Source organism: Lineus longissimus, chromosome 11 (genome assembly GCF_910592395.1).
Source record: "Lineus longissimus chromosome 11, tnLinLong1.2, whole genome shotgun sequence".
NCBI lineage: Eukaryota > Metazoa > Nemertea > Pilidiophora > Heteronemertea > Lineidae > Lineus > Lineus longissimus.
Window position 1 is genome coordinate 333,820 of NC_088318.1, and position 24,733 is coordinate 358,552.

General features: G+C 42.5%; 4 protein-coding genes across 9 annotated transcripts; 2 read left to right on the forward strand and 2 right to left on the reverse strand.

The window, feature by feature from the left end:
- Positions 1-1,055: 1,055 nt before the first annotated feature.
- Positions 1,056-6,707, forward strand: LOC135496265 (uncharacterized). Its single transcript, XM_064785503.1, has 5 exons — positions 1,056-1,473; positions 1,768-1,999; positions 2,369-3,154; positions 3,336-3,525; positions 3,708-6,707. Exons 1-5 carry the CDS (start codon positions 1,356-1,358, stop codon positions 5,970-5,972), a joined length of 3,591 nt encoding a protein of 1,196 aa, XP_064641573.1. The 5' UTR covers positions 1,056-1,355; the 3' UTR covers positions 5,973-6,707.
- Positions 6,708-7,531: 824 nt separating this feature from the next.
- Positions 7,532-11,799, reverse strand: LOC135496271 (dihydroorotate dehydrogenase (quinone), mitochondrial-like). Of its 2 annotated transcripts, XM_064785512.1 has the most exons (9): positions 11,620-11,799; positions 11,141-11,350; positions 10,664-10,863; positions 10,288-10,367; positions 9,967-10,068; positions 9,606-9,793; positions 8,841-9,114; positions 8,444-8,603; positions 7,532-8,214 (listed from the first exon to the last, which is right to left on the reverse strand). In XM_064785512.1, the coding sequence occupies exons 1-9, from the start codon at positions 11,635-11,637 to the stop codon at positions 8,163-8,165; spliced, it is 1,284 nt and encodes a 427-aa protein (XP_064641582.1). In that variant the 5' UTR covers positions 11,638-11,799; the 3' UTR covers positions 7,532-8,162. The 2 variants fall into 2 exon arrangements, with proteins under 2 accessions (XP_064641582.1, XP_064641583.1); XM_064785513.1 differs by lacking the exon at positions 9,967-10,068.
- Positions 11,800-11,819: 20 nt separating this feature from the next.
- On the forward strand, positions 11,820-14,567 carry LOC135496273 (cyclin-D1-binding protein 1 homolog). Its single transcript, XM_064785520.1, has 7 exons — positions 11,820-11,937; positions 12,278-12,340; positions 12,445-12,524; positions 12,757-12,838; positions 13,085-13,181; positions 13,355-13,425; positions 13,745-14,567. The coding sequence occupies exons 1-7, from the start codon at positions 11,877-11,879 to the stop codon at positions 14,266-14,268; spliced, it is 978 nt and encodes a 325-aa protein (XP_064641590.1). The 5' UTR covers positions 11,820-11,876; the 3' UTR covers positions 14,269-14,567.
- A 26-nt stretch (positions 14,568-14,593) lies between these two features.
- Positions 14,594-24,638, reverse strand: LOC135496272 (sorting nexin-16-like). 5 transcript variants are annotated; one of them, XM_064785517.1, is made up of 8 exons: positions 24,541-24,638; positions 20,229-20,455; positions 19,185-19,339; positions 18,510-18,596; positions 18,081-18,296; positions 17,679-17,815; positions 17,215-17,340; positions 14,594-16,792 (listed from the first exon to the last, which is right to left on the reverse strand). In XM_064785517.1, the coding sequence occupies exons 2-8, from the start codon at positions 20,440-20,442 to the stop codon at positions 16,606-16,608; spliced, it is 1,122 nt and encodes a 373-aa protein (XP_064641587.1). In that variant the 5' UTR covers positions 20,443-20,455; positions 24,541-24,638; the 3' UTR covers positions 14,594-16,605. The 5 variants fall into 5 exon arrangements, with proteins under 5 accessions (XP_064641587.1, XP_064641588.1, XP_064641585.1 ...); XM_064785518.1 differs by lacking the exon at positions 24,541-24,638 and adding an exon at positions 23,951-24,093; XM_064785515.1 differs by lacking the exon at positions 24,541-24,638 and adding an exon at positions 21,453-21,481.
- Between the last annotated feature and the right edge of the window lie 95 nt (positions 24,639-24,733).

The following is a 24,733-nucleotide window of genomic DNA, read 5'->3' on the forward strand; positions in this document are numbered from 1 at the left end:
TCACACCAGCCGCCGGCTGTGAAAGACCGGAGACTTGAGGTTTTTTACAGGTGGCTTCGTACATTGTGTACATTGACAGCCAATCAGAGCTCAGTAACTTCGCCTGACGTCATCAAGTTAGAAACGCACGTGTTGTTATTCAGTAAACAAGATCAGCGATGCACATTGACAAATGGTGCGAGTACGCGTTCGAATCTCGGAAGGATTATGCACTTTTTGTTTTTAATACTTTTGTTTTCATTTACTTAATCATTTTAATAACAAATTTCTTGGCTGTCAATTTACACAATGGTACGAGCCTACCTGTAACAAAACCTCGCGTCCCGGTCTGTGTCACTTCACCCTCCATCCCTGCCATGGGATAAATGTGCATTACCTTGCAAATATAATGCAATGTTTCCAGCCCACCAATCAAGTAGATTATACTTTATAGTGAGCAATTAGTACACGTTTGCCTATAGAGGTTCACTGACGCCACATTATGACGTTGCCAATTGTTTTGCACTGCGATTATATTCAAAAGCATTGGCAGGTGGCCGTCAAAACGTCACGTCGTGACGTCACGTGAAGCGCCTCTATAGACTGTCCTCTGTGATGGAGTGGTCTATGCTTTATCGGAGAGGTATCCTTCAGTAAAGGATTATCTTGATCCTAGACCGTCTTTTCTAAAGAAACTCCCTGAGAAATGATCTATTATGGTCTAGGTATACTATGAACCATCATCTCTGCAATAATTTAATCGAGATCCTAAGATGCTTTCCCTATAAAACTGCTTCAGTGTCAGTGTGGTCAGGGCATAATACTGGTCTTGTGACATATCATATCAGGAAACAAAATCGACTTCGATTTTTTTGGATTTCTTACAGAAAATGCATCATTTCCAATCAACATTTGATAAGGATAATGATAAAGAATAAACAATAATACCTTAAATTTATGTCATCGACTATTATCTTTGATAAAGATAATGATAAACCTTGTGTGACCCTTGACACAGACATGTATCAGAAATACACACAGAAAGTGATTTAATTCTCATTTTTCTCGGCCAAAACCTATTTGATATCAGGTAGTATATGCTATTGTCTGATTTTGACAAAGACGATCATCAAACATTCAAAGTTGACTTTGCTGATAATTTCTTATCTGGTATAAGTGTTAACTGGAGGTGTGTTCCTTTAGTTCAGGTCACTTCTATTAGAAAAAAGACTAGTTTGTGTCTTTATTAATCCCGTACTTTTTCTTTGACTTTGACGTTAATTTTGTCTACTGTGGAAAGTTGTGAGGCGGACTCTGATCCAGCCACGGATTATTGGTGAGACCATCCTGCTTGCTCTGCCTGTTCGCCTTACACTATGAAGTTGGGACATCTGAGAACCGGCGCTGGCATCCTGCGACTGTGTGGACGACCCAGCAGGATCCAGCGTCACTCGACCAAACTCGTCTCCGAACACCAAGCTTTCAATTTCAATTGTAAGTCACCTCACAAACTGCATGGCTGTCCCTTACAGGCCACATTTACAGCTGCCCTAATAGTTCAACCAGTTCTCATTGCCAATTATCAAACTCTGCTGCTCTGTAATTCCACACATATTCGCTCCAAGCTTTGTTGCGGGACTCCTGCAGTTTTTGTGCCTGGCATATGGAAAAATGTTGCTAACCTTGAATAAGTACATTCTTGAAAAACATGGTTATCTCTAGATTAGCCATACAAATCTCAAAAATACATGTACTTTATTGTCATGACTCGTATTCGCTATATTTCAGCATTCCACATCTCGGCCTCTCAGCAGCTGTGGTCATCGCCTGCATTTCTTTACTCTTCCCACGTTGCCCTAAATCACAGCAACGTCAACAGTGATCAGTCCTCCCATGCATCATCTACTGGTGTCACTCCGTACAAGAAGCACAAAGTATCGCTGGTTGTCTTCGATAAAGATGGAACCCTCATCAGTTACCATTCCTTGTACATTCCATGGGCTAGGATGATGGCCAAAAGGTAAACTCATTCATTCTCTGCCAAGGACTAAAACAAGTCAACGATTGCACTTTGACTCTTGATCTGTGTCCTTTTACATTGAAAGCTCCACTCATCCGCTATCCTTGGGGACAGATTGTCAGTGGTGACAAGCCAGGGGATGAATTATCAGGTGATTTGTCATTGTCCTCTCACCCATGTCTGTTAGAGCAATGACGCGTGTTGCATCCTGGTTGACCAACACTTAGTCTCAGTTTGAGCTGCATGTGCCCTGGAGCGAGCAGTGAGGAAATGCTCTCTGTTGTTGTCTACTTCATTTTTTGAACTCAATTATTGACGTCTGCCTGTCAGGAAAACATGCCTGAGTTTTTTACCATTTACCCCTTTCAGATTGCAAGATGTCACTGGGTTTAAGATTGAGGAAAAGATTTTCAAAGCCTTGGGACTTTGTAACGAGACAGAGACAATCGTTCCTGGAATCCTTACTGAGTGTTACGAAGAAGAGGTGAGGGAAACAATGATAAACGTTCTGACGTGTGAAGGCATTCACGTCGTTGAGGCGCGCAGCATTGTGAATGAAAACTGGAAAGCCTGTCACCCAACCGATCCTCAGCAGTTACTAATGTTAGATGATCTTGTTGGTTTGTTCAGTACGCTCCACGATCATGGCATTAAAACAGCCATTTGTACAGACGACACGAGGCATGGGACCATCACAGCATTACGCAAACTTGGTATTAGCCAATATGTCGATAAAATAGTTTGTGGGGATGATTCAACCAGCTTACCAAAACCGTCTCCTCATAATCTACTGATGATATGTGACTCACTTAACGAGGATCCACGCAACTCGTGTTATATTGGAGACCGTAAAGTTGACATGGCAATGGCAGTGTCGGCGAATTTCAAAATGAGAGTTGGCGTTCTGACGGGTGTTGGGAACAACAAAGATCTGTCTCCGTGTGCCAGTCACATCATCGGAAGTGTAATGGATATCTTGCCATTCGTTCTTCCTGAAGAATCTTCCGAATCTAGCGTGCCGTCTTCCGAAGCTAAGGAGGAAATGGTCGTCTGTAAAGAGAATAAGAAGTATAAGCTGGTGATCTTTGATAAAGACGGCACGCTCATTTGTTTTCATTCCATGTGGACACCTTATGCAATGGAGTATGCAAGAAGGTAACCTATTTCTCATTCAAATACGCCATAAACTAATTGTGATAAGTTCAGCTTATCCTTTAGTTGAGCCCGTTAAAATGAACTAAATGCCTAGTTAAAAAGTCTGACCCTAAGTTGGTGACTAACTTGAATCCTGAGAGGCCCAATGCAGATCTCCCATTTACCTATTTACTGATTTCAGATTGGAGATTTTATCAAAACTGCGTGTCTCTTCCAAAGTGCTGGATACCCTCGGAGTGTGTCGTGTGAACAGTGTGGTTAAACCTGGTGTGTTTGCCGAGGGGACCAACGCCCAGGTCCACCATGCCCTCGTGGAAATGTTGGTCAATGAAGGCATACTGAAAGATGAAGCAAAAGCTCTAGTCGAACAGGTATCAATCAGATTTTGTGTTTTTCAACCTACTTTCTCTGCCTACATATCCGGTAACTCTGTATTGACCAGGAGGCATAAATACTATTTCTTTCATTTCCCTTGGCATTTCAAATCTTCAGCACAATAGATCTTGGGTTACTTTGAAATGTGAACTTTATTTTGTACTCGTCATTTTTGCAGGTTACTAAAACTGACGGTGAAGAAGCAGTTCATCAGAAGATACTGAAGTCTATTGGTGACGTTGTCCAGCTCTTCAAGACGCTGAAAGAAAATGATATCAAGATTGCTATTTGTACTGCAGACAGTCGCCAGAACACGCTCGACACATTGGAACGAATCGGTATCCTTGACAACGTCGATATGGTGGTGTGTGGTGATGATCCTGGAACGCAACCAAAACCTTCACCACATAACGCGCACCTCATCTGTGAGACTCTTAAGGTGGATCCAGCCCATGCTGTGATGGTTGGTGACACAAAGGCAGATATTGGGATGGGAAAGTCGGCGCAGCTCGGTGCGGTGGTTGGTGTTCTCAGTGGCTGTGCTACAAGACGCGAACTTACAAACTTGGCCGATTATGTTGTACCCTCTGTTAAGGATCTGCTTCCAATTGTATTACCTGAAGTCGCAGAGAACATTTCAGTTCCCAAAGTGGGATCAGCAGGTAGTGTGGCACCTCTTTCCACTCCAAGTGGTAAATGGTCCAGGTTATCTCAGGGTCACAATGTTTCCAGCTTTCGCACGTTTGTAACAAGAGCAGTAAACCATTTACAGTCGTCTAGTCCTCCTCAGCAGTCACCCATGTATAGCCATATCATTGTCGGTGCGGGATCCGCTGGTTGTGTCCTTGCAAACCGATTATCTTCTGAGCCCAGTAATGATATTTTACTAGTCGAAGCAGGCCCTAAAGATTCCTCTTGGAAGATCGACATGCCTGCTGCACTGATGTACAACTTGTGTGATGATAAGTATAACTGGTACTACCACACGGTGCCACAGAGGTTCATGGCTAATCGTATAATGTACTGGCCACGAGGTCGCGTGTGGGGCGGCTCTTCCTCACTCAATGCCATGGTTTATGTCCGAGGTCATGCCTTTGATTACGACCGATGGGAGACAGAGGGAGCCACTGGTTGGTCCTACGCAGACTGCTTGCCGTACTTCCGCAAGGCACAGACTCATGAATTAGGCGAGGATGACTATCGTGGTGGGAATGGTCCGTTGCATGTTTCCCGTGGGAAGTCAAAGAATCCATTGCTTGAGGCGTTCATTGAAGCAGGTGTTGAGGCTGGGTATCCCTACACCAGTGACATGAATGGTTATCAACAGGAGGGCTTTGGCTGGATGGATATGACCATTCATCATGGCCAGCGATGGAGCGCCTCCATGGCCTACCTTCACCCAGTCTTGTACCGTAAGAATCTGTCCGTGGAATCACTGGCCTTTACCACCAGGATCTTATTCAACGGAACTCGAGCTGTTGGTATTGAGTTTGAAAAGAATGGAAAGACGCATCAGGCTTATGCAAAGGAGATCATTCTCAGTGGTGGCGCGATTAATTCTCCGCAGTTACTGATGCTGTCCGGGATTGGCAATGCAGACCATTTGAAAAGTCTTGGCATCCCATTGGTCAACCATTTGCCAGGGATTGGTGGGAACCTCCAGGACCATTTGGAGGTTTACATCCAGCAGGAATGCACCAAGCCCATCACACTTTACAGTGCCCAGTGGAAGTTCCCTCACAACATGATCCGTATCGGCCTGCAGTGGTTTCTACAACGTGATGGTGACGCCGCGTCTGCTCATCTCGAGAGCGGCGCTTTCATTCGCAGCGGGCCAGAGACGAGCCATCCAGACATCCAATTCCACTTCCTACCATCCACCGTGAACGACCATGGACGCAAAATGGGTGATCGGCACGCTTATCAAGTCCACGTCGGCCCGATGAGGTCAACCAGTATTGGGACGTTGAAGTTAGCCAATAGGGACCCACGATCTCACCCCATTGTGGATCCTAACTACATGGCAACAGAACAGGACCGCTGGGAATTCAGGCAGTCGATAAAAGCTGCTCGGAAAGTATTCGCCCAGAAAGCTTTTGATGAGTTCCGAGGTGTTGAGTTGGCCCCCGGTGTGGAGACGCAGTCTGACGAGGATCTGGACGCATTTGTCCAAGCAAATGCAGACAGCGCTTATCATCCATCTTGTACTTGTAAAATGGGAAGCGAATCAGACCCAATGGCGGTCGTCAATAATGATTGTAGCGTGTTCGGTATCGATGGACTCCGCGTTGTTGACGCATCCATTATGCCAAGTATCGTCAGCGGAAATCTGAATGCACCGACAATAATGGTTGCGGAAAAGGCTGCTGATATCATCCTTGGTCATCCGCCGTTGCAGAAAAGTAAGGCGCCAGTTTATACCCCATCTAATCCATGGAGTTGAATTCATACCTGTTGGTCCATGCAACCTTTTGTATTACCGGTATTGTATCATAATTCTGTTTGGAAAGACAGATAACAGCCAAAAGACTTGATTATGAGAATAGTCCTGATGTGTGAGTTACTACTATGACACAATACTGCTGATAAGGACAGTGTTTGATTCAGTGATATCATTCTGATATTTTCTATGAAAATTTTCTAGTAAATTTTACAGGTCATTTTGATGTGTGGCATTGAGAGTTGACTGTCACACAATCATTATGTTTGTATATACCATATCATTTCTATTTTGCTCAATTGTTACTGAGTCAAGGCGTCCATCCGTTATTGGTTTGTCCCATATACATATTCATTTACTATTGTAATTCTTGCAAATTTTGAGCAATCATTTTGTGATCATTTAAAACACTGAGATTAGGATTTGAAGAGTCATGGCCTGATAGATATGCCATCTTCTAGTCCCAACAATGTGACCTTTTGGTCAAGAGTCTTATGTGCCATTATTGACAGTTGTAATCTTGTTGATTGACCTAATCAAAGCCTTTGTTCTTGCCTTGTTTAATCTTTTGTTTTTGTTGTATGTAAATGTTATATGTAATCTTCATTTTTTTGTGTCAACTCCGGCCTTTGATTTCCTCAGGATTTGTCCATGTGAATATATCTTGTCCAGGCCATGCTATGTGTCATTCTCTCTACTACCATATCAGAAATAAACAACTTCCAAATTCCAGTCAAACTGTCTTCATCGTCTATAGATATGATTGTTACAAGACTATCGGAATCTTCTCCAAGGACAACCTGGCCAGGTGGCCACCACAGGCAGGCCCAACCTTCTAAAATAACAACAGGGACATGAAGTGTAGTGATGGCTGCAGACATTTGCATCTATTGGGATGTGATAGTGATCAGTCTTCACATCTCCGAGTAATCCTGGCCTGCTGGCGACCACAGATAGGCACATCCTTCTTCAAGGACAATAGAGACATGGAGGTGACCACAGTCACAACCTTCTGACGTTAGGGACAAGCTGGCTGGGGGGCATGCCCTTCTTAAAGACAGCAGACATGTCAGGGCCATTGACAGTCACAACCTTCTCCATGATGGCAACCTGGCCACAAGGTGAACACAGACAGGTCAACCCTTCTTTGAAGATAACAGACAGGGTGATGACAACAGCCAGTCACCACATTCTACAAGGACAGAACCTTGGCAACCACAGAGGTGGCGACCACGACAGATTGGAACCTTTCTTACACAACATCAGGAGATGGTGGTGCAATACAGACTGGCACACCCTTCTTCGATGACAACAGACATGGTGGTGAGACAGGAACTCCAACAGTGATGACCACAGTGAAGCACAACTGTCTCTACAGATCAACTTGAAAAGGCACAACATTTTGCTGAACTGATCAGAGACGGCAAACTCTCGTCCAGGGAGAACTTGGCACGATATGAAAGAGAGACGTCCACTGCATGACGATACCAGCTAGATGAGAGAAGTTGAGGAGCATTCACTTGAAAGAAGAAAGCAACGCTAAATCATATTTCATACTGGATATGTATTTCATACATCATTTTAAAGATGACTATTTCTGTTACAGTCATATCCAAACTTGAATTCTCACAACTTAAGAACAACACACAGGTCAATCTCAATCAAGTGAAGTGTTTGGTGAGAGCTTCGTGCCATATCAGCTGACAGAGACGGACCCACACTCTAGTAACTGTGTTACCAATATAATGAAGTGATCAGTTGCAATAGATTCACTAGAGGTCTCCTGCTGTGGCTGAAAAGGTCTTTGCAGTGTGATCTTGCAGGTTGACATTAAAAAACAGTTAGATATTTAGATCTAAAGATATCACTGGCTTCATTTTACGATAATGCCTTTTTTAAGAACTTTGAACTATTTTTTTATCCAAACTCTACACATGTAACTAAGATTATGGCACAACTAAACATTCATACAGCTGCTAAGCCCTTAGAGTCTCACTCCTGGACCCAAGGCACATCTCCCCATTACATTCAACAGCGAGATCCAATGTCTCCAAGCCTGCACTTCTATCAGAATCACTTCAGTACGATACATCCTCTGCCAGACTGCCGTTTTCCACAGGCTGTACATAGACATGATTCACTAAGTTCCTTGTTGTTCTTACACATGATCTATACAAATACACGCTCCATTGCTCATTTGTGATCAGCCCCAACAGCACCTTTTACTGATGAAAAACCGTCTTTCCTGAAAAGATAAATGTTAAAACAACTTCATGAGAGTGGAACAAACAAACTGAAAACACAAGAGCAGAGAGGAGGTGATATTGGCATCACACTAAAAACGGAGTGTTGAAGAACACTGCACAGTAGATTTGTGATCTTGAGCAAGTCCCTTGGCGCCAACTGTCCTTCCCATTGAATGAGAAGTATCATATTTATTGACTGAGTCAAGGCAAACTTCACTCACTACTTACGTTAGATTAGCACCGAGCTCTGATTTGATTCGCTGCACAACAGGTGGACCTTCGTATGCCATAGCAGAATATAACTGAACTAACGATGCACCAGCGCGTATCTTCTCATAGGCGTCATCCCCAGATCCAACCCCTCCTACACCAATGATTGGTAATCTGCCTGCAAACGAGTGACAGGAATATATAATCTACAGGGATGATAGTGACAGCAGATCAGAACGGCCGGGAAAACTTCTGGTCTGCCAGAAATATATTGAGAAAACAGTAAGAACACAAAATCATTCATTGTATGAATGAAATTATGAGAGTTGAGCTCCTTGAATTGATGGCTGAAGTCTGCAAATGCTGCCTGGGGGCATGAAGAGGACATACCCTTCAGGAAAGTAAAACAACCTACCTTGTGTTAATCTATACATGTCACTAATTGTCTGTGTCGACATTTTCTTCAACGGCTGCCCACTTAAGCCACCTGTCTCTACCTTGTTTTTACTCCGCAGTGTATCAGGTCTAGCGATAGTTGTATTTGATACTATAAGTCCATCCACCCCACTTTTTGGTCTCGCTACAACAGCAGCGATATCCGTTTTGTCTTTCTCTGTTAAATCTGGAGCTATCTTCACCAGCAGTGGAGGTTTTGGGTCACATTTGAGCAGATTTCTGGCTTCAACCACCTGGAATCAACAACAACTGTTTAATACCGGAACCTTAGGAGTGATAGTAGACCAACCTTTGAAACACAAGACAAGAATCTTCTCGATCTCACACTTTCATTGAACGGAACGTTACATTGGAATTCGAGGTTGTGACTATGTTGGAGTTGATTCTCCATTGGACAATGATTGTGACTTTGTCTCTAGCGTACAAAGATGAGGTTCTGACTATGTTGGAGTTGATTCTCCATTGGACAATGATTGTGACTTTGTCTCTAGCGTACAAAGATGAGGTTGTGACTATGTTGGAGTTGATTCTCCATTGGACAATGATTATGACTTTGTCTCTAGCGTACAAAGATGGGATGTCATCTGATCACGTCGAGTCCTTACTTTTGAAAGTCCCTGCTGTTTTATTCCTTTCAGATCTTGCAAGAGTCCTAGCACTGCTTTCACAGCCTGAATGAGTGAACACATGCTGCAGCATGCACAAGCTTGAGCTGTCTGTTTACCTTTGTCACTAGTTCCTCCAGCTGTTTCCTGCCCTGCATGTCTCTCAGACCAGGCGTGTTAGGACTCGACACATTAATAACCAGATAGTCGGCCAACTCCCCGAACTTCCTCACCCCCTCCACATAGTCCTCCACAGCATCTGGCGAGGTCTTGTTCTTACCAAGGTTCACTCCCATAACTCCTAAAGCTGGAAAAGTCATGACGACAGCATGCAGTATGAGAGGAATTATTGTGAGCTTGTGATATCGGGCAAGTGACTTTACTTCAGTGCCGTCAACCAACAGGATTTACTGTAAGGAGATGTGAAACTTGAAACCAACTCAACAGCAAACTGAGCTGACAACATAAAGAAGCAGTTACCTGGTTCTATATGTGGAGAGCCATCAAAATATTCTCGATTTCCACCGTAAAAGAAAGTTTCATTGAGCAGGTTCCTGTCATCAGGCCAAGCTTGGACTGTCCCTGCGACGACGAGAGACCTTGATTAGAATATGCAGATCAACTGGGTCCTGGCATTTCCCATTCTGCACTTTGTCAAGCAGTGACCAACCCAGGGCAGGGAAATCTCTCAAAAAACAGTCATAAGTGATGTGATGCTGTATTGACAATGATGATGATGATGATATCATGTGAAATCTGGCTGAAATGAGAGAGATGGAAACTTCTTAAAGTAGCCCCTACCTCCTTTTCCCTGTATCCTGTCAGCCCTTGCCTTCAACCTCTGGTAAACTGCCTCGTGACCATCACTATTGAAGCCCATCCTGAAACAGACCATTGATATGGTTATCAACTATACACATCACTCAATATCCAAGTCCTTTGTGTATTTTCTTATGGTTTTGTGGGGACTGTTCGATCACTAACTGATTAGTTGACTTGGTAATTTGGGCACCTGTGACCACATGGTGTAATGGAGATCTGTTTGATCAGGGAGAATAGCATTCGATCTGCTTGGAGAATGCTCATTTCTAATCTATTCAACTTAAACCAGGCAGCTGAGGATATGAAAATGTCTCTCTACTGAGTCTGGAATTTGCGAAGCATCCAAGAATCCTACCTGTTTATGACACCTTGATCCTCTGTTAACCTGAACATCCTGGGCTTTGGATTACCCTCCTGGGGTTTTGGTATGACGCTCCCAACTTCAACAAACCCATATCCCATCTTTAACATGGAGTCTACCGCCTCTCCCTGCTTGTCGAATCCAGCAGCCAGACCGACCGGGTTATTGAATTCCCGCCCAAACACAGTGGTTTTCTGAAAATTACATAAGATTAGAAAATGATCAACAGAACGGAGTTCCAGTAAACATTTTTTAACAAGTTGCCCATCTGATATATTTTTGATTCTATCGATGACACTTTCCCGACTGATATTATCTTTTTCATTTGGAATTGACAAGGTGTTGAGATTAGGAAATGCCGCATCCTGACAGAGTGAGGCCCTCCTTGTAAAAGGTGCAGCTTTCAATTTGTTAGAACAGTAAAGCAAGTCATGCTGCATCATCTACCAATTTTCACATAATCAAACCTACCAGTATTGGTGGGTCCAGTTTCTTCTGCCTTGGAACTAATCCATACTTTGACAATGTGATTGCTAAACCATGAGCTGTCTCTGCTCCTACTAATCTTGTTGCCGGCATCACCCAATTGCGGTAAAACTTGGGATTTCCATCGTATACTGCATGTGCTGAGAAGAGGAGCGTTCCCCCAGTGATGACAATTATGCCATGTTTTAACTTGTACTGAAAGTGAAACACAAAAACGGTACAAATCACTACCTTTAGCCCCCGAGCCCGACCTAGGACCACCGACCATGTTCAACAGATCTGGAGCTGTATTCATCAACGTCTTGGCTTGCTTAATCATGTTCTGCCATCAACAGGCTGATCATTGCTGAGATGGATAGATAGGGAACCGAGAAGACAGGGAACTACCATGACTATATCTGATAGGCCTAGTATTGTATATACTTTTTTGGGACACCCTGGTTATTTTCCAAATTAATACCTACTGCGAAAACACCTGCCATAACAAAGGGATGCTTTTGAAACTGCTCAAGATTGAGGTTTATATGTTGTTCTTCAAGACTGCCGTTATTTCATAACTTTAAATTCTGATCTCGACGTTGCTTTTGTTATGTAAACATCGGTGACTTTGGTTCTATAATTTCTAGGATCTGTGGTCGTTTTCGTCCCGGCAACGAAGGAACGTGACAAATCACACGCAAGCATGCAGTGAATATTTTCTGTTTATCTTTTTAAAAACACCATGGAGTCAATATTAGTGAATTTTATCCAAAATCTAGACCTCGTGAAGCAGCAGCTTAAAGGTAAGCACCTCTAGGAATAGTCAACTGTGTATATTGCAGCTGTAGATTTTATTCCTAGCCCATCTTCTCTCTGTCTTGCTATATTGTCTTCATGGTTGTGACTTTGTCTCCGAGTTAGATGTCTCTGCTATGCTCGTATACTTTCTGGTTGTGACTTCATCTTTGTCGGGGGGAGGAGGGGGTTCATCTGAACTTCTCTAGTATCGAAAGCACCTTAGAAAGGAACGGAACAAAAACGGCCTAAACCTAACACTGACACTGTCATTTCTGACTTGTCCCATGTCTCCTCCGTAACATGCCCTGTTATCATTTCAAAACCTCCTGTCATTTTGTTTTTCAGATGGTCAGTGCAACCGAGAGCCTGATAAAGATTTCCAGCTGCACACATTCTGGCTCAAGTTAGGTTCGTATGGTCTTGATGTGACAAAAACCCTTAAAAAGTTGTCATGCCCATAGGATCATGACTTGGCCTGTACATGTCATAATCAGTGTTTTCCCCTTTTACAGAAGGTATTGTGAAAGTGTTGTCTCATGAGGCGACCAAGATGGCCATCTCCTTCTCACAGCCGCCTCTCCCTTCAACCAAGGTAAGTTACTTTGTGTCTTCCCAGGACCTGTCTCCTCCAACTAGTGACAGGCTCAATACCTGATCAGCCATTGGCCTTTGGCCTACATGAGCATCACTGCAATTGTCCTTGTCCTCTTTCAATGTAAATAACTGTTCTTATATATGATTATGATGACATGTATAGCATGGAAATGAACTTAACTCTGTTGCATGAATTATGTATCTAAAGGTGGCATTGTTTCCATTTTCAGGACTGTGAGATCCTAATTGCTGGTATTGAGAAAGCTGCACTGGGCCTGGTGTCTGTATTCTACTCTCTTCCACAGCATTTTGGTGGGTACCAATATTCCTCAGTAACGTTGCATGAAGGACTGCACTTTGCCATCAGTGAGAAGGACACGCTCAAAATGTCTCCGACTCTACCTGGGACAATCTCCAGTTCCTGTCGATGTATTGTTTTATTTGCTGGGGTACTGCCAGTGTTGAAAGCCTACCAACATTGGGGACAGACAAATGTGTGGGATAAGTGAGAATGGTTGTCCGTCCATGTGATAAAGCTTTCCCCTGCATTTCTTTCAGGTACGTGTCTAGCTAAGAGCACCAAACAGGCAGTGGTCAATGTGATAGAGGAGGTTCATGGGTTGGTGTCAATGATACAGAGTCTCTGCGGAAAAGAGTGAGTAGGCCTAATTCTCCATCTTGCTGTGACATATGTGTTGAACTACTCGGACACCACTCAAGGCAATTCGTTTTCTGCTTTAAAACTTTTGAAGTTTGCATCAGTTTTTAGTTATTTAGTTTTAAGGCCATCCTTCCTTCAGGCTCCAAATGTAGTTTTATCTGTTCCAGGGAGAAGATGAATCTTACAACAACTGGGAGTGTGTGGCAAGCTTGTGATGAAGTGGCCAACATACCCAAAGGTGAGACAAGTCATGGTTTATATCTATACGAAAGCCTTAACTTCAGACCCATAAAATCAAGCACTGGATCCGTCTAGCCTTTAGAGAGGATTATGGTAGATGATTCAGAGCTGGTCATGGAAAGGTCACACCTGAAATGTTACATCCTTGACATTGTGTGAACTCCTCTAGTTTGTTAGATGGTAAAGTTGAGGACATTCTCATCCAAGTGGAATCCTTTAGAGACCATTGTGAGCAGGCTCCTCCAAGTCTTGTCTCCTCTCAATTTCAAGACTCACCTGAGACTTCTTTCAATAATTTCTTTGTCATTTTGCTTCAGATAACAAACAAGTGGTGCTGGTGATCATCAAGAACAATTTCGAGTTGGTGAAAGATGCGTTGGAGGAGATGAAGGAGGCGCTGAAGGATGAAGGTGGCGGTGATATGGTGATCGACGAAGAAGACGACGACCAAGATGAGACATGGACGGAAGACGACCGGGCGCTGATCAGCCCATGTCTGGCGCTAGTCACAGCTTCCAAGGCTTTCTTGAAGAAGTCAGCAACAGCTTTATCTTCAAATGGACAATGTGATGCTCTGGATTATCTCTCCCAGATGGATACTCTTGCATGTTACGTGGAGCAGATTAGTCCGGAGGTGGACGTGTTGGTCTCTGGGTTGTACGCCCCGTTACAGCACAGCGTAGTCAAGACAAATGCCGTTTCTTTAGCAGAATTATCAAAACAATCATTAGACTATTTCAGATCTACTCACATGTGCACCGAGGTGGAGGTTGAGTGGGTGGAGTTCCTCTTGAAGGCGATCGATCATAACCTTGCAAAAATAGACACTCTCGTCAAATGATGGGGAGACAATAAAACCTCATAGGCTTATATACTGAATCATTGGATGGCAGTCCCAATCAATGTTCAGGAAATGGTCCAACATGAAAACACTTGGTTGGTTGGAGGGAATTCCTCGAATGACAACAAGTTGGGTGATACTGCTGTATGTCCCTATCCAGGTGCACATGTTTCCATTGAAAACAGACAAGGTTTACCATAAGAATGAACAAGCATGTTTCTGTAATTATCATCATCTATTTCAAGTGAAAATATTGTACATGTACATTATGATTGTCAATAAACACGTCTGACACTGATTACATCATCCTTCTGTGTTCATTATGTGCACATGTAAACACTCGGGCTCTAGCGCTCTCACAGGCAATTGAAACTTGGCCAGTGGATAAAATATTCTGACGGCCTTCAAACCCTAAGAAATTCTATGAAATTACATCAAATGGACAGTTTCTGTGCATAATTTTGTTAATTTGGAGGGAAGTTTTCAACTCCACTTGAAATGGCCCAAGTGGAGATATTACAACAGGTTCAGTTTGGGTGTCATCAACCCTTTTCCTTTACTTTAGTTTAAAAGCATGTAGAAGCTACAGCGAAAATGCAAATGGCAGGAATCCAGTTCAATAGAGTTCCATTATTTTCAAAAACTGCCAAGAAATTCTATTGATAATATATACAAGAATATTTACATATGGCTGAAGAAAGCACCAAGAGTATGACAACATAGGGAGAACGTCCGACTGAGCTTGAATCCACAACCTCAATTTGTCTGAAAACCATGTTGTAGGAAAGTAGCCCACTGAATTCGTTTTTCCCAATGTTGGAGGCCCACGAAGGGACAAGTGAGCTCTTGGACCACAAATCTAAAAGATTCTGTAGAAAACTGTTCTGGCTGTATATGAATACCATGGTAAACTACAGGATTCTGTAGCACAGTCCTGGCTGTATATGAATACCATGGTAAACTACAGGATTCTGTAGCACAGGCCTGGCTGTATATAAATACCATGGTAAACTACAGGATTCTGTAGCACAGTCCTGGCTGTATATAAATACCATGGTAAACTACAGGATTCTGTAGCACAGTCCTGGCTGTATATAAATACCATGGTAAACTACAGGATTCTGTAGCACAGGCCTGGCTGTATATAAATACTATGGTAAACTACAGGATTCTGTAGCACAGGCCTGGCTGTATATAAATACCATGGTAAACTACAGGATTCTGTAGCACAGTCCTGGCTGTATATGAATACCATGGTAAACGACAGGATTCTGTAGCACAGGCCTGGCTGTATATAAATACTATGGTAAACTACAGGATTCTGTAGCACAGGCCTGGCTGTATATGAATACCATGTGTATAACTGTAAATGTGATATAAAAGACTGCTGCACAATACAGTGTTACTGTAAAACTGGTCAGGAGCTACAACAACCTTTATGGCAGCGGCCTATCATTACCAGAGCAGATGGTCGCCACCGAGCCTGACCAGCTTGGCAGTTTTCACATCATCACAATTATCAAGAGTTTCATATAATCACCAAAATACAATGAATGAAAATCTGGAATGATCTATGCACAAATAAATAGCACAAAGTTTATAAATTGTCGAGTTGTCGACCCATCCACCATTTTACCAGACACTGAAATGCTACATTGAAAGAGCAAGAGCTAAAATGTTAAAACAATTCTAATTCATACTTGGACATAGCAGAAAAAAATGGGAATATCAACTTTAAAACAACTTTTCATTTACAGCCTCATGCAATAGTCACCCCATTCACCCTAATATACCCTCCCATATAAGTTCACTCATATTATACTTTGTCTTCAACTTTGAACACGCCACACACCCAACGTCAGTGACCTCAACCAACTCAACCTCACAATCCTGCTATGTCAATGAACTAGCTCAATATTGCACCAGAAATATTCCATATCACATGCACCCTAGACATTACATGTGACATCTTCAAGCCCAAGTCTTTCCAAGGGCTCATGTCAGATACTAACTATGGCAAGAGAACTACAATTAGTTTGAGCAACTACAATAAAGAAAACCCTTTCATAATCTAAAATGAAAAATATTGAATGATATAGCTCCATTTATGGTTCAACCATATATCATACATTTATTCAATATAATTGTATCACTAAGAATAGTCATTAGCTAAGTGATCACTTATGGAAGACACCATTAGGCCCATGACATCCTCACATGGGACCACCAGACATTCACAAAGGGGCCTATCCCTCAAGTATGCAATCCTAATATCTGATCAATTCAAATGGCAACAAGTAATTCAATGGTCAAAGTTTATCCATCCATTGCTTCAAATCAGGAGGGCAGAATCACTTGTAAATCACTCCTCGCATTCGACACCTTTTTCTCTGGCTTTGGCCCAGTCACCTCTGATCGAACCTTTAAAGCACCATTGTCACCCTCATCTATCACCCGTCTCAGTTTTTTTGAATTGTCGTCGTTGAGGACGTCAAAACTGTCCGATAATGCTGGAGACACTGGGCTGTAATGGAGAAAGATCACAAAATTAGATTGCAGCAATAAGATGCACTGAACTCCATACAGGTACCCCCAACAAAGTGTGCCATGTGAGTCATTGACGTAATGGCATCTCTTGTTGAGATGACGTTGAGATCAACACGGCCTCTATTTACTCTTTCAAGATTATGACTGTTTCTTCTCTTCACAAACACAACATTGGTATCATTAGTTTTAATCAGATTAATCCCGGATGATCAAATATTTTCAATGTTGAGGTCAACAGATAGACGATGATGCTCACAATCACCCAGACAAATGACCCATTTTGAGATCCTGGCTTGGCTTGGGCAACCTAAGTGCAAACTGCCAAAGACATTACAGCGGTTCAGAAAATAGAGAGGATGGGATAAATACTACACAACACTACCCTCATTGTCTACTCACTTGACATTGCCTCGACGGTGAGCTTGATCCGCTTCTACACACAACGTGCTGTCATTCTCAAACTCGCCTGATTCTGGTAGTGAACTGCTCGGTGAGCGCCTCATCACATTCACAGCCTTTTCTAACCTGAAGAAACGTGAAGACATCTTTCAGTTGAGGGGGAGGGGGATATAAAGATAGGCATGGTGTGAAAGTTTACGCTCAACCCACACACATGGCCATGTAGAGTGCAAACACCTCCCACTCTCGCAGGAACACTAGAGTTGCCCATGGTTAAAATAGGGCCAAAATGTTATGTGTATTGGCAATGCTCTGGGAAGAATGAGAAAAAGTCTAACTCTCAAAGCTATCCGTCTTGGGAATCACGGACCAAGACAGCAGACGCAGTGCATGAGATGGAGAAAGTGAGAGTATTTAATCGTCTCACTTGGCCAGCAACCCAACACTCATCTACTGGTACTTACTTGACAGTATTGCGCAATGCCTCCACCTCAGCCCTCAACATGGCCACCTCTCCTTCCAACAACTCAATCCTAGCGTCTCGCTCCTGAATATCTTTCCGCAGATCGTAGACATTTTCCTCGAGAGATTCGCACAACGCCTGCAGAAAACATAAAATGTGAGGAACTTTGAATCAGGTACATGCACAGTACATTGTCAACAAGATGAAGAGTTGGTGATAGGAAGGTCCCTCTTATGATGATTCTACCAGATGGAACCAGGATGAAAGCATCTGTAAATAGGACGAGAATCCAGGTTGATGGATACCGTTTGACACAAATGAGTAAGTAAGTATCATTTCAACTTGCTGAGTCAGGTGTGAAATGTGATGTGTGATTGTCTGAAGGAAAGAAGCATTCACCTACCCTGCTCTCTTCCAGGCTATCATGGGGCCCTGGAGGATCATCCAAGCAGAGGAAATCTCGCACAGGGGCTGAGTTAGACACGTCTCGGTGGCCAACAATATTGTTGAGGAATGCTTGTAAACCAAGCTGGCGATCCTCTAAGAAGTCTGGATTGAAGTTCCCAAACCATTTCTTTGGCGGCAATGACAGACGAAAGGTGGGGAAGACGCAACCAAGCTGAAAGTGGAATTATTCCCAAATATTACTAGTACATAGAGTCTAAGTGCCAGCCCTACACTCGTACCCACCAATCCTCCTTAAGTTAACGACCGATAGGAAATGATCAAGAGCGAGACTGGGAACAGCTGACTGAGTGATTTTTTCAGCCGCGTACGTGAGGGACAGTGAACAGCTGAATCTAAACAATAGTGAACATCATAGGGACTTTACCTTTTGATTTAATCGGACGAAATCCGTGTATCTTCTGAAGACGAACCAGCTCTCATGTGGCCCTTTCCGGATGTTCACTTTGTATACCTTCACAAAAGAATGGGTTTTTGACAATTACAGGAGCCAGATCAAACGATAGCTGACTGAGAACATTTCGTATTATCATTCAATAGCTGTCTGCGTTTTTCAGCAACCAATGAAGAAAGAGTATTACACACTACTTTCAGAATTTAAAACAAATTGTGTCCAGCAAGCAACAAAATCTTATTTCACATCAAAAGACCTGCATTGCAAAACCAACCAGTTCAGATACACAGAGTTTGCAAACATGTGATAATCCCAAATCTGACACAAATTAAATCACGTCATTAAATCAAATGACCTCGAGACATTTGGTTGTGATAGCTAGGAAATGCACCGTGAACTATCAAGTCAAGTGCAATTTTTATCACAGTATATTATCAGATCTCCATGACTGAGCGAGTAATGGAGATCTGATATTATGTATATTCAATTGTACTTTAAGACTGGCCCTCCTAAAATTTGATATGGAATTTGAACTTTTTTCTGATCCTAACATTTCTAATGAGCTTTGCTTATGCTGTCATAGATCTTGTGTGGCGCATTCATATGATTTTGAACAACAAGCATCGCTAAAAATAGAATTCTACTTACTGTGAATCTTGTCCTGTTCTCCATGATCTCAAACCCGACAATCGGCACCTGGATGTCCGTGCTGACGAGAGAAAGAGGAGATTCACAGACACCAGCCTCATCGTTCGTCCCCAATCCTACACCCTCATCATCGCCACTATCACTAGTGATTGTACCTGAAGAGTCAGAGAGACAAAATGAAACATGATGATGTACCATTTCCATTGATGCAGAAGGTATGGTCAAAGGCACACAATGCTTTATCGTTAAGCAAGTTTGGTCAAATGTGCAGACTTTCGCCAAAACTATTATAATACTCATCGTAACTTTTCTACTCGAGCACATTGCTCTGTACCTTTTCTACTCGAGCACATTGCTCTGTACCTTTTATACTCGAGCACATTGCTCTGTACCTTTTCTACTCGAGCACATTGCTCTGTACCTTTTCTACTCAAGCACATTGCTCTGTTCCTTTTCTACTCGAGCACATTGCTCTGTACCTTTTCTACTCGAGCACATTGCTCTGTACCTTTTCTACTCGAGCACATTGCTCTGTACCTTTTCTACTCGAGCACATTGCTCTGTACCTTTGAAATGTAAGATAAGACCTCTATCGACATATCTGAACCACATCAATCTTTTGGTTCCCACAGTTATGTAATAATGAATCGCTGTCTTCATAAATTCAAATCCTGATAACGTGATGGAAATTAATTTGGCGTGGACTTCTGCCTTTTGACTCTCGTCAAATTTTGGAACGAAGAACAAAACAACCGAGTCTATCAACACACTTTACTCAAACCATTCTTGAGTCCTCTACAATATTGCCTTTTATAAAATATACCGCAAAGACATGTATTTCAAAATATATGATGGTGTCTGCAGTTTTGACAGGCATTATCCTGTGAAAAGACACAAAGCACTGCTAAGTCAGAATGCCTCTAGCGGGCCAGGAGAAGCACTGTACAAACAACTGAGCAATTTGTGTGATCCTGATTGTAGGTCGCAGTGACAGATATCCCCTGTTTGTGGGGCAAAAAAGACAAGAATTGAAATAATACTCACTTCCAGCCAACTCAGTCGACGGGTATTTATCATGAGTTGGTGTGCTTGTGGCGCGTGGGCGGTGAGTGTTGGTGAGTGACTTGGACAACCCTGAGTCACCCGTCAGGCTACCATGGGTCTCCTTGTTCGGGTTGACGTCCATGATTTCAGTTCGTTTGGTGAGGCTGGATGGGAGATCAGCCTCGGATATGATGCGGGAGTCACTGAAGTCCATCGAAGTCTTTAGGCTGTAATGAGATGAATGATAGATCCATGATATAAAAGTAGGCTGACAATATGTGGAACAAAGTGGTGTTGAGAATGTCTTCCATGTCCTACATGTCCTAATCCTAGTAGGTCACGACCGGAGTCATGATCCAAGGGTTTCGCATCTGGAATTGTTAATCACCTCAGATCAAAAGCTAAAGTCCGAAGAATAATTTTTCAAAACATTTGTAAATTCTCCATCCTGTAATGCCACTTTTACCTCTGACAATAATCCAGGAAAAACTGAACCATTGGAGATGGCCCACTAGTCACTGTATCATTCACAGATGCCATATTTCGATTTTGATCTATAAATTATCTCCTTTAAATAACGATGATACACAACTACAAATGTCTCGCTTCAGATCTTGACCAAAATCAAATCTGCATTTGGTAATTCTATCAGAAAGAAGTAATCAAGAGACAGTCGTCATTTCAACAAGCCAGACTGCTCTATACACAACACAATTAACATTATATCAACAAAATATGAATCGCGATTATTGTACAAGTCCTATCACGATATATAGGTCAAATAGAATCACAACAAAAGAGAGAGAAAAAGAAACCAATTGAAACAGCCCAGGAACCATTTGGATGAAATCTGAGGGGGGCCTGATAGACTGGGACAATGACTATTATTACCACTAGACTCACATGAAAATACTTGAATCTTTAAATTACAAAATGGACAAATATACTAATTCAACGTGCGTTTACTTGGTACTTCTGTCTCGGGAGAATCAGTAACACTCAAAGAGCAAAAATGTGAACATTTTGCAATGTTCTGCGGCACTTCCTTGTTTCGAGAGAATAGTTTACCGCTGACTGAGTGTTTGAGCGAGACTAACTCAAAGCTTGAACATTGTTGTCCTGTCTACAGGATCGCAACCACTATCCAGGTTAGACTTGACCAAGGTCAACAAATAAAGAGAAACCAAAATCAATGTGAAGGATACAATAAATAAAATACCTCACCAGCGATATTTCATCTTTTTCTCAATGACTCCACCACCAGAACAAAAATTAACTCTTCTTTTTTTTGAACTCGTCATATCGACCATAGCCAAGTTCACTTGTGACATTGTAAAGCCCGACATAGACACAGATAATCACACAGGCTTGTATTGTTGGATACAACATGAGAATAAAGATAGCGTTGAAACCATGACATTTATATGCCCAAAGGTCAGTTGACCATGCAAGCCAACCACAATCAGCACTGCTGACATCAGAGTTGGGACAATATATTTACACAAATTTAAGAAATATTTTCAAAGCAATGGATCAACACAATAATTACTATGGTCAATTGGATAAATTAGCAAAACAATCAGGTTTCTTCAGCATAATTAGTGGGATTAAGTGGTTTGTCACCCTGGTAATCTGTCTAGCACAAGTCATAGATGGTTGCTTTTATAGCAGTGAGGTGTAATCAACACTGCCTTCAATAGCCAGTAATAAGTGTGCTGTTGGAACAGGCCCATTGATAACTAATTCATGATGGTGGTCAGAACCCCAAGCTGGTATGACTGAATGGACATCATCTTTAGTGATCATCACTCACAATATTGAAATTGGGCAAACTTCAAAACATATTTAACCATGGAGTCAACAAAAACTATTGAACTGATTCACAATGAAAACCAGAATCGATAATGAGCACTCCAAATAAAACGGCTGCACCATTCCTAACGAGGTCTGGTGGTATGTGGTTGGCTTGACGTCATGAACATTTGGTATTTTGAAGCTAGAACGGACCCAGAACATTACTCTCTCATGCGATCACGATTGCAGATCATTACAAGAGATTTTTCATTGTGGGATGATTAAGGCATGTAAGGTGGCCACAAAAACATCTCACAAATCTCCACCTCCCGGGTTTTAACACTAGCAGCAGCTTCACCCATCCTTGATACTGATTCATCTGCCTGACACACAGCAGCTTCACCCATCCTTGATACCGATTCATCTGCCTGACACACAGCAGCTTCACCCATCCTTGATACCGATTCATCTGCCTGACACACAGCAGCTTCACCCATCCTTGATACCGATTCATCTGCCTGACACACAGCAGCTTCACCCATCCTTGATACCGATTCATCTGCCTGACACACAGCAGCTTCACCCATCCTTGATACCGATTCATCTGCCTGACACACAGCAGCTTCACCCATCCTTGATACCGATTCATCTGCCTGACACACAGCAGCTTCACCCATCCTTGATACCGATTCATCTGCCTGACACACAGCAGCTTCACCCATCCTTGATACCGCTTCATCTGCCTGACACACAGCAGCTTCACCCATCCTTGATACCGATTCATCTGCCTGACACACAGCAGCTTCACCCATCCTTGACACCGACTCATCTGCCTGACACACAAATTTATCCCAAACCTTCAACATAGGAAACAGTAGCTTTGTAGGCATGTTTCAGTTTCGTGTACTCAGGACATGTATGTAGGATGTGACAGACAAACAAACCAAGAAACGATACCACTCTACCAAGTACTGACAGTCCTTGTCACTGTTGATACAAAGTAGTAGAGTCCGGCATATGCTGGGTTGCTCAATTAGCAGCAAAATATCCACACCTATTGGCTGAGCTCATGATTGAGTTATCTAGTTAAAGTAAGCCGCCTCTCAACCAAAAAATGATGCTTTGAAGAATCGTGTGCATTATTCGATGTATTCACAGAGCAAATAGCTGAACAGTTTCTTCTCAAAATGAACAGTGTCTGCCATGAGGAGACAAACCCAACATGTAGTATGTTTTTTTTGGAAGATGCTGTTGCAGAAAGCCTTCCCTCTTGGCAAGTCGTTATACTATACAGAAGCTTACCACCTTTAATGTTTGCAACGCAGTGCATAATGACATTAACAGCAGCAGAGTAAACAGAACAGCACAATCAGGAATGATGATGATTGGTCAATTTGATACCAGGCCATGAATAGCCATAACATAACAAACAAGGGATGTCATAACAATGAGAGACAAGAGGCTTGAGAGCCTGCTGCTAAGCTGAAAGATATGGACAGTGCCGCGAAGTTGCAGCGGTCACAGATGTAAACTTTAAAAGCAATGCCTGAATAATTCCTTCTTCCTCCGATCACCAGTTAACTTGAAGAGCCTCTAGAAGGCATCTTGACACACAAGGCTCTGAGATTGCCAGGCCCCATTAGCGAGTGCCATAAGCCTGCCTGTCATAAATGTCGGGATTCGACTGACTGGGCTGGAATCTTTTGTGGGAAGTGAAATGGAGACCACAAGGAACTGATCAGGCCTGCCTTGAACCCTTCCACTCCTCAGTTTCACCAGCCCACAGATGACTCCGGTAAGTCTATTGTTGTGGTGGCCCATACTGGTAATACACATCACCACAGTGGTTAGACTATAGAAGGCTGTCAGACCTACTATAATTTGTGCCCTACAAAATCTCAAGTCTGACCTTATTTTACCATACCCACCTCACCAAAATGTTTAAAGAAGTCCACAGTTCTAATTTAGTTAACACGTTTTTAAAAGAGAATGGATTTGTAGAGAATGTAATGAAATGTGCCAATCACTGTCGTTGGCCTCCATCAATAATCTGAGACATTGATATGCCACAGGACATACGGTCGTGACTTTGAAACGTGTGTAATCACCCTGAACAAGGAAGTCTCAGATCGTGACTATATATTATGAATGTAGGCCTTTTTAAAATTTGAGTCATGTCTTGATATTAAAACTAAAAGGTCACTGACACTGGTGTAAGGTTAAAGGTGACAGTAAAGTAGGTTCATATCCTGGTTTGGTTTCCTTTTCACACATTCAGAAGTACTGGAGAGGGGAAGAGACGAGTTGAGGTCACTTCCAGGCAATGTTGATTCTGAGGTCACTTTCAGGCAATGTGACTGTTGATTATGAGGTCACTTCCAGGCAATGTTGATGAGGTATTAATGTGGAGTGTTATGAATATGACTTGTGGCTAGATGCGACATTTAAACCTAAATATCAGCGAAACTGTCACTCAATAATGAAACGTAACAATACGATCAGTAGCTTGTGTACTTACCATTATCAAGCATTGCATGATACGGTCTAGTTTTTTTGCATTTTCATGATTTTTAGTAAGCTTTTCAAGGAAAATGTTTACCAATTTTCCTGTTGTTATTGTCGCTTCTATATAAACTGAGCTCTTTCAAGCCCCGATACCTTCGTCAATAGCCGTCACGGCTGTTAGGTCTCGTTAGGAAGTTTTTCCCAGA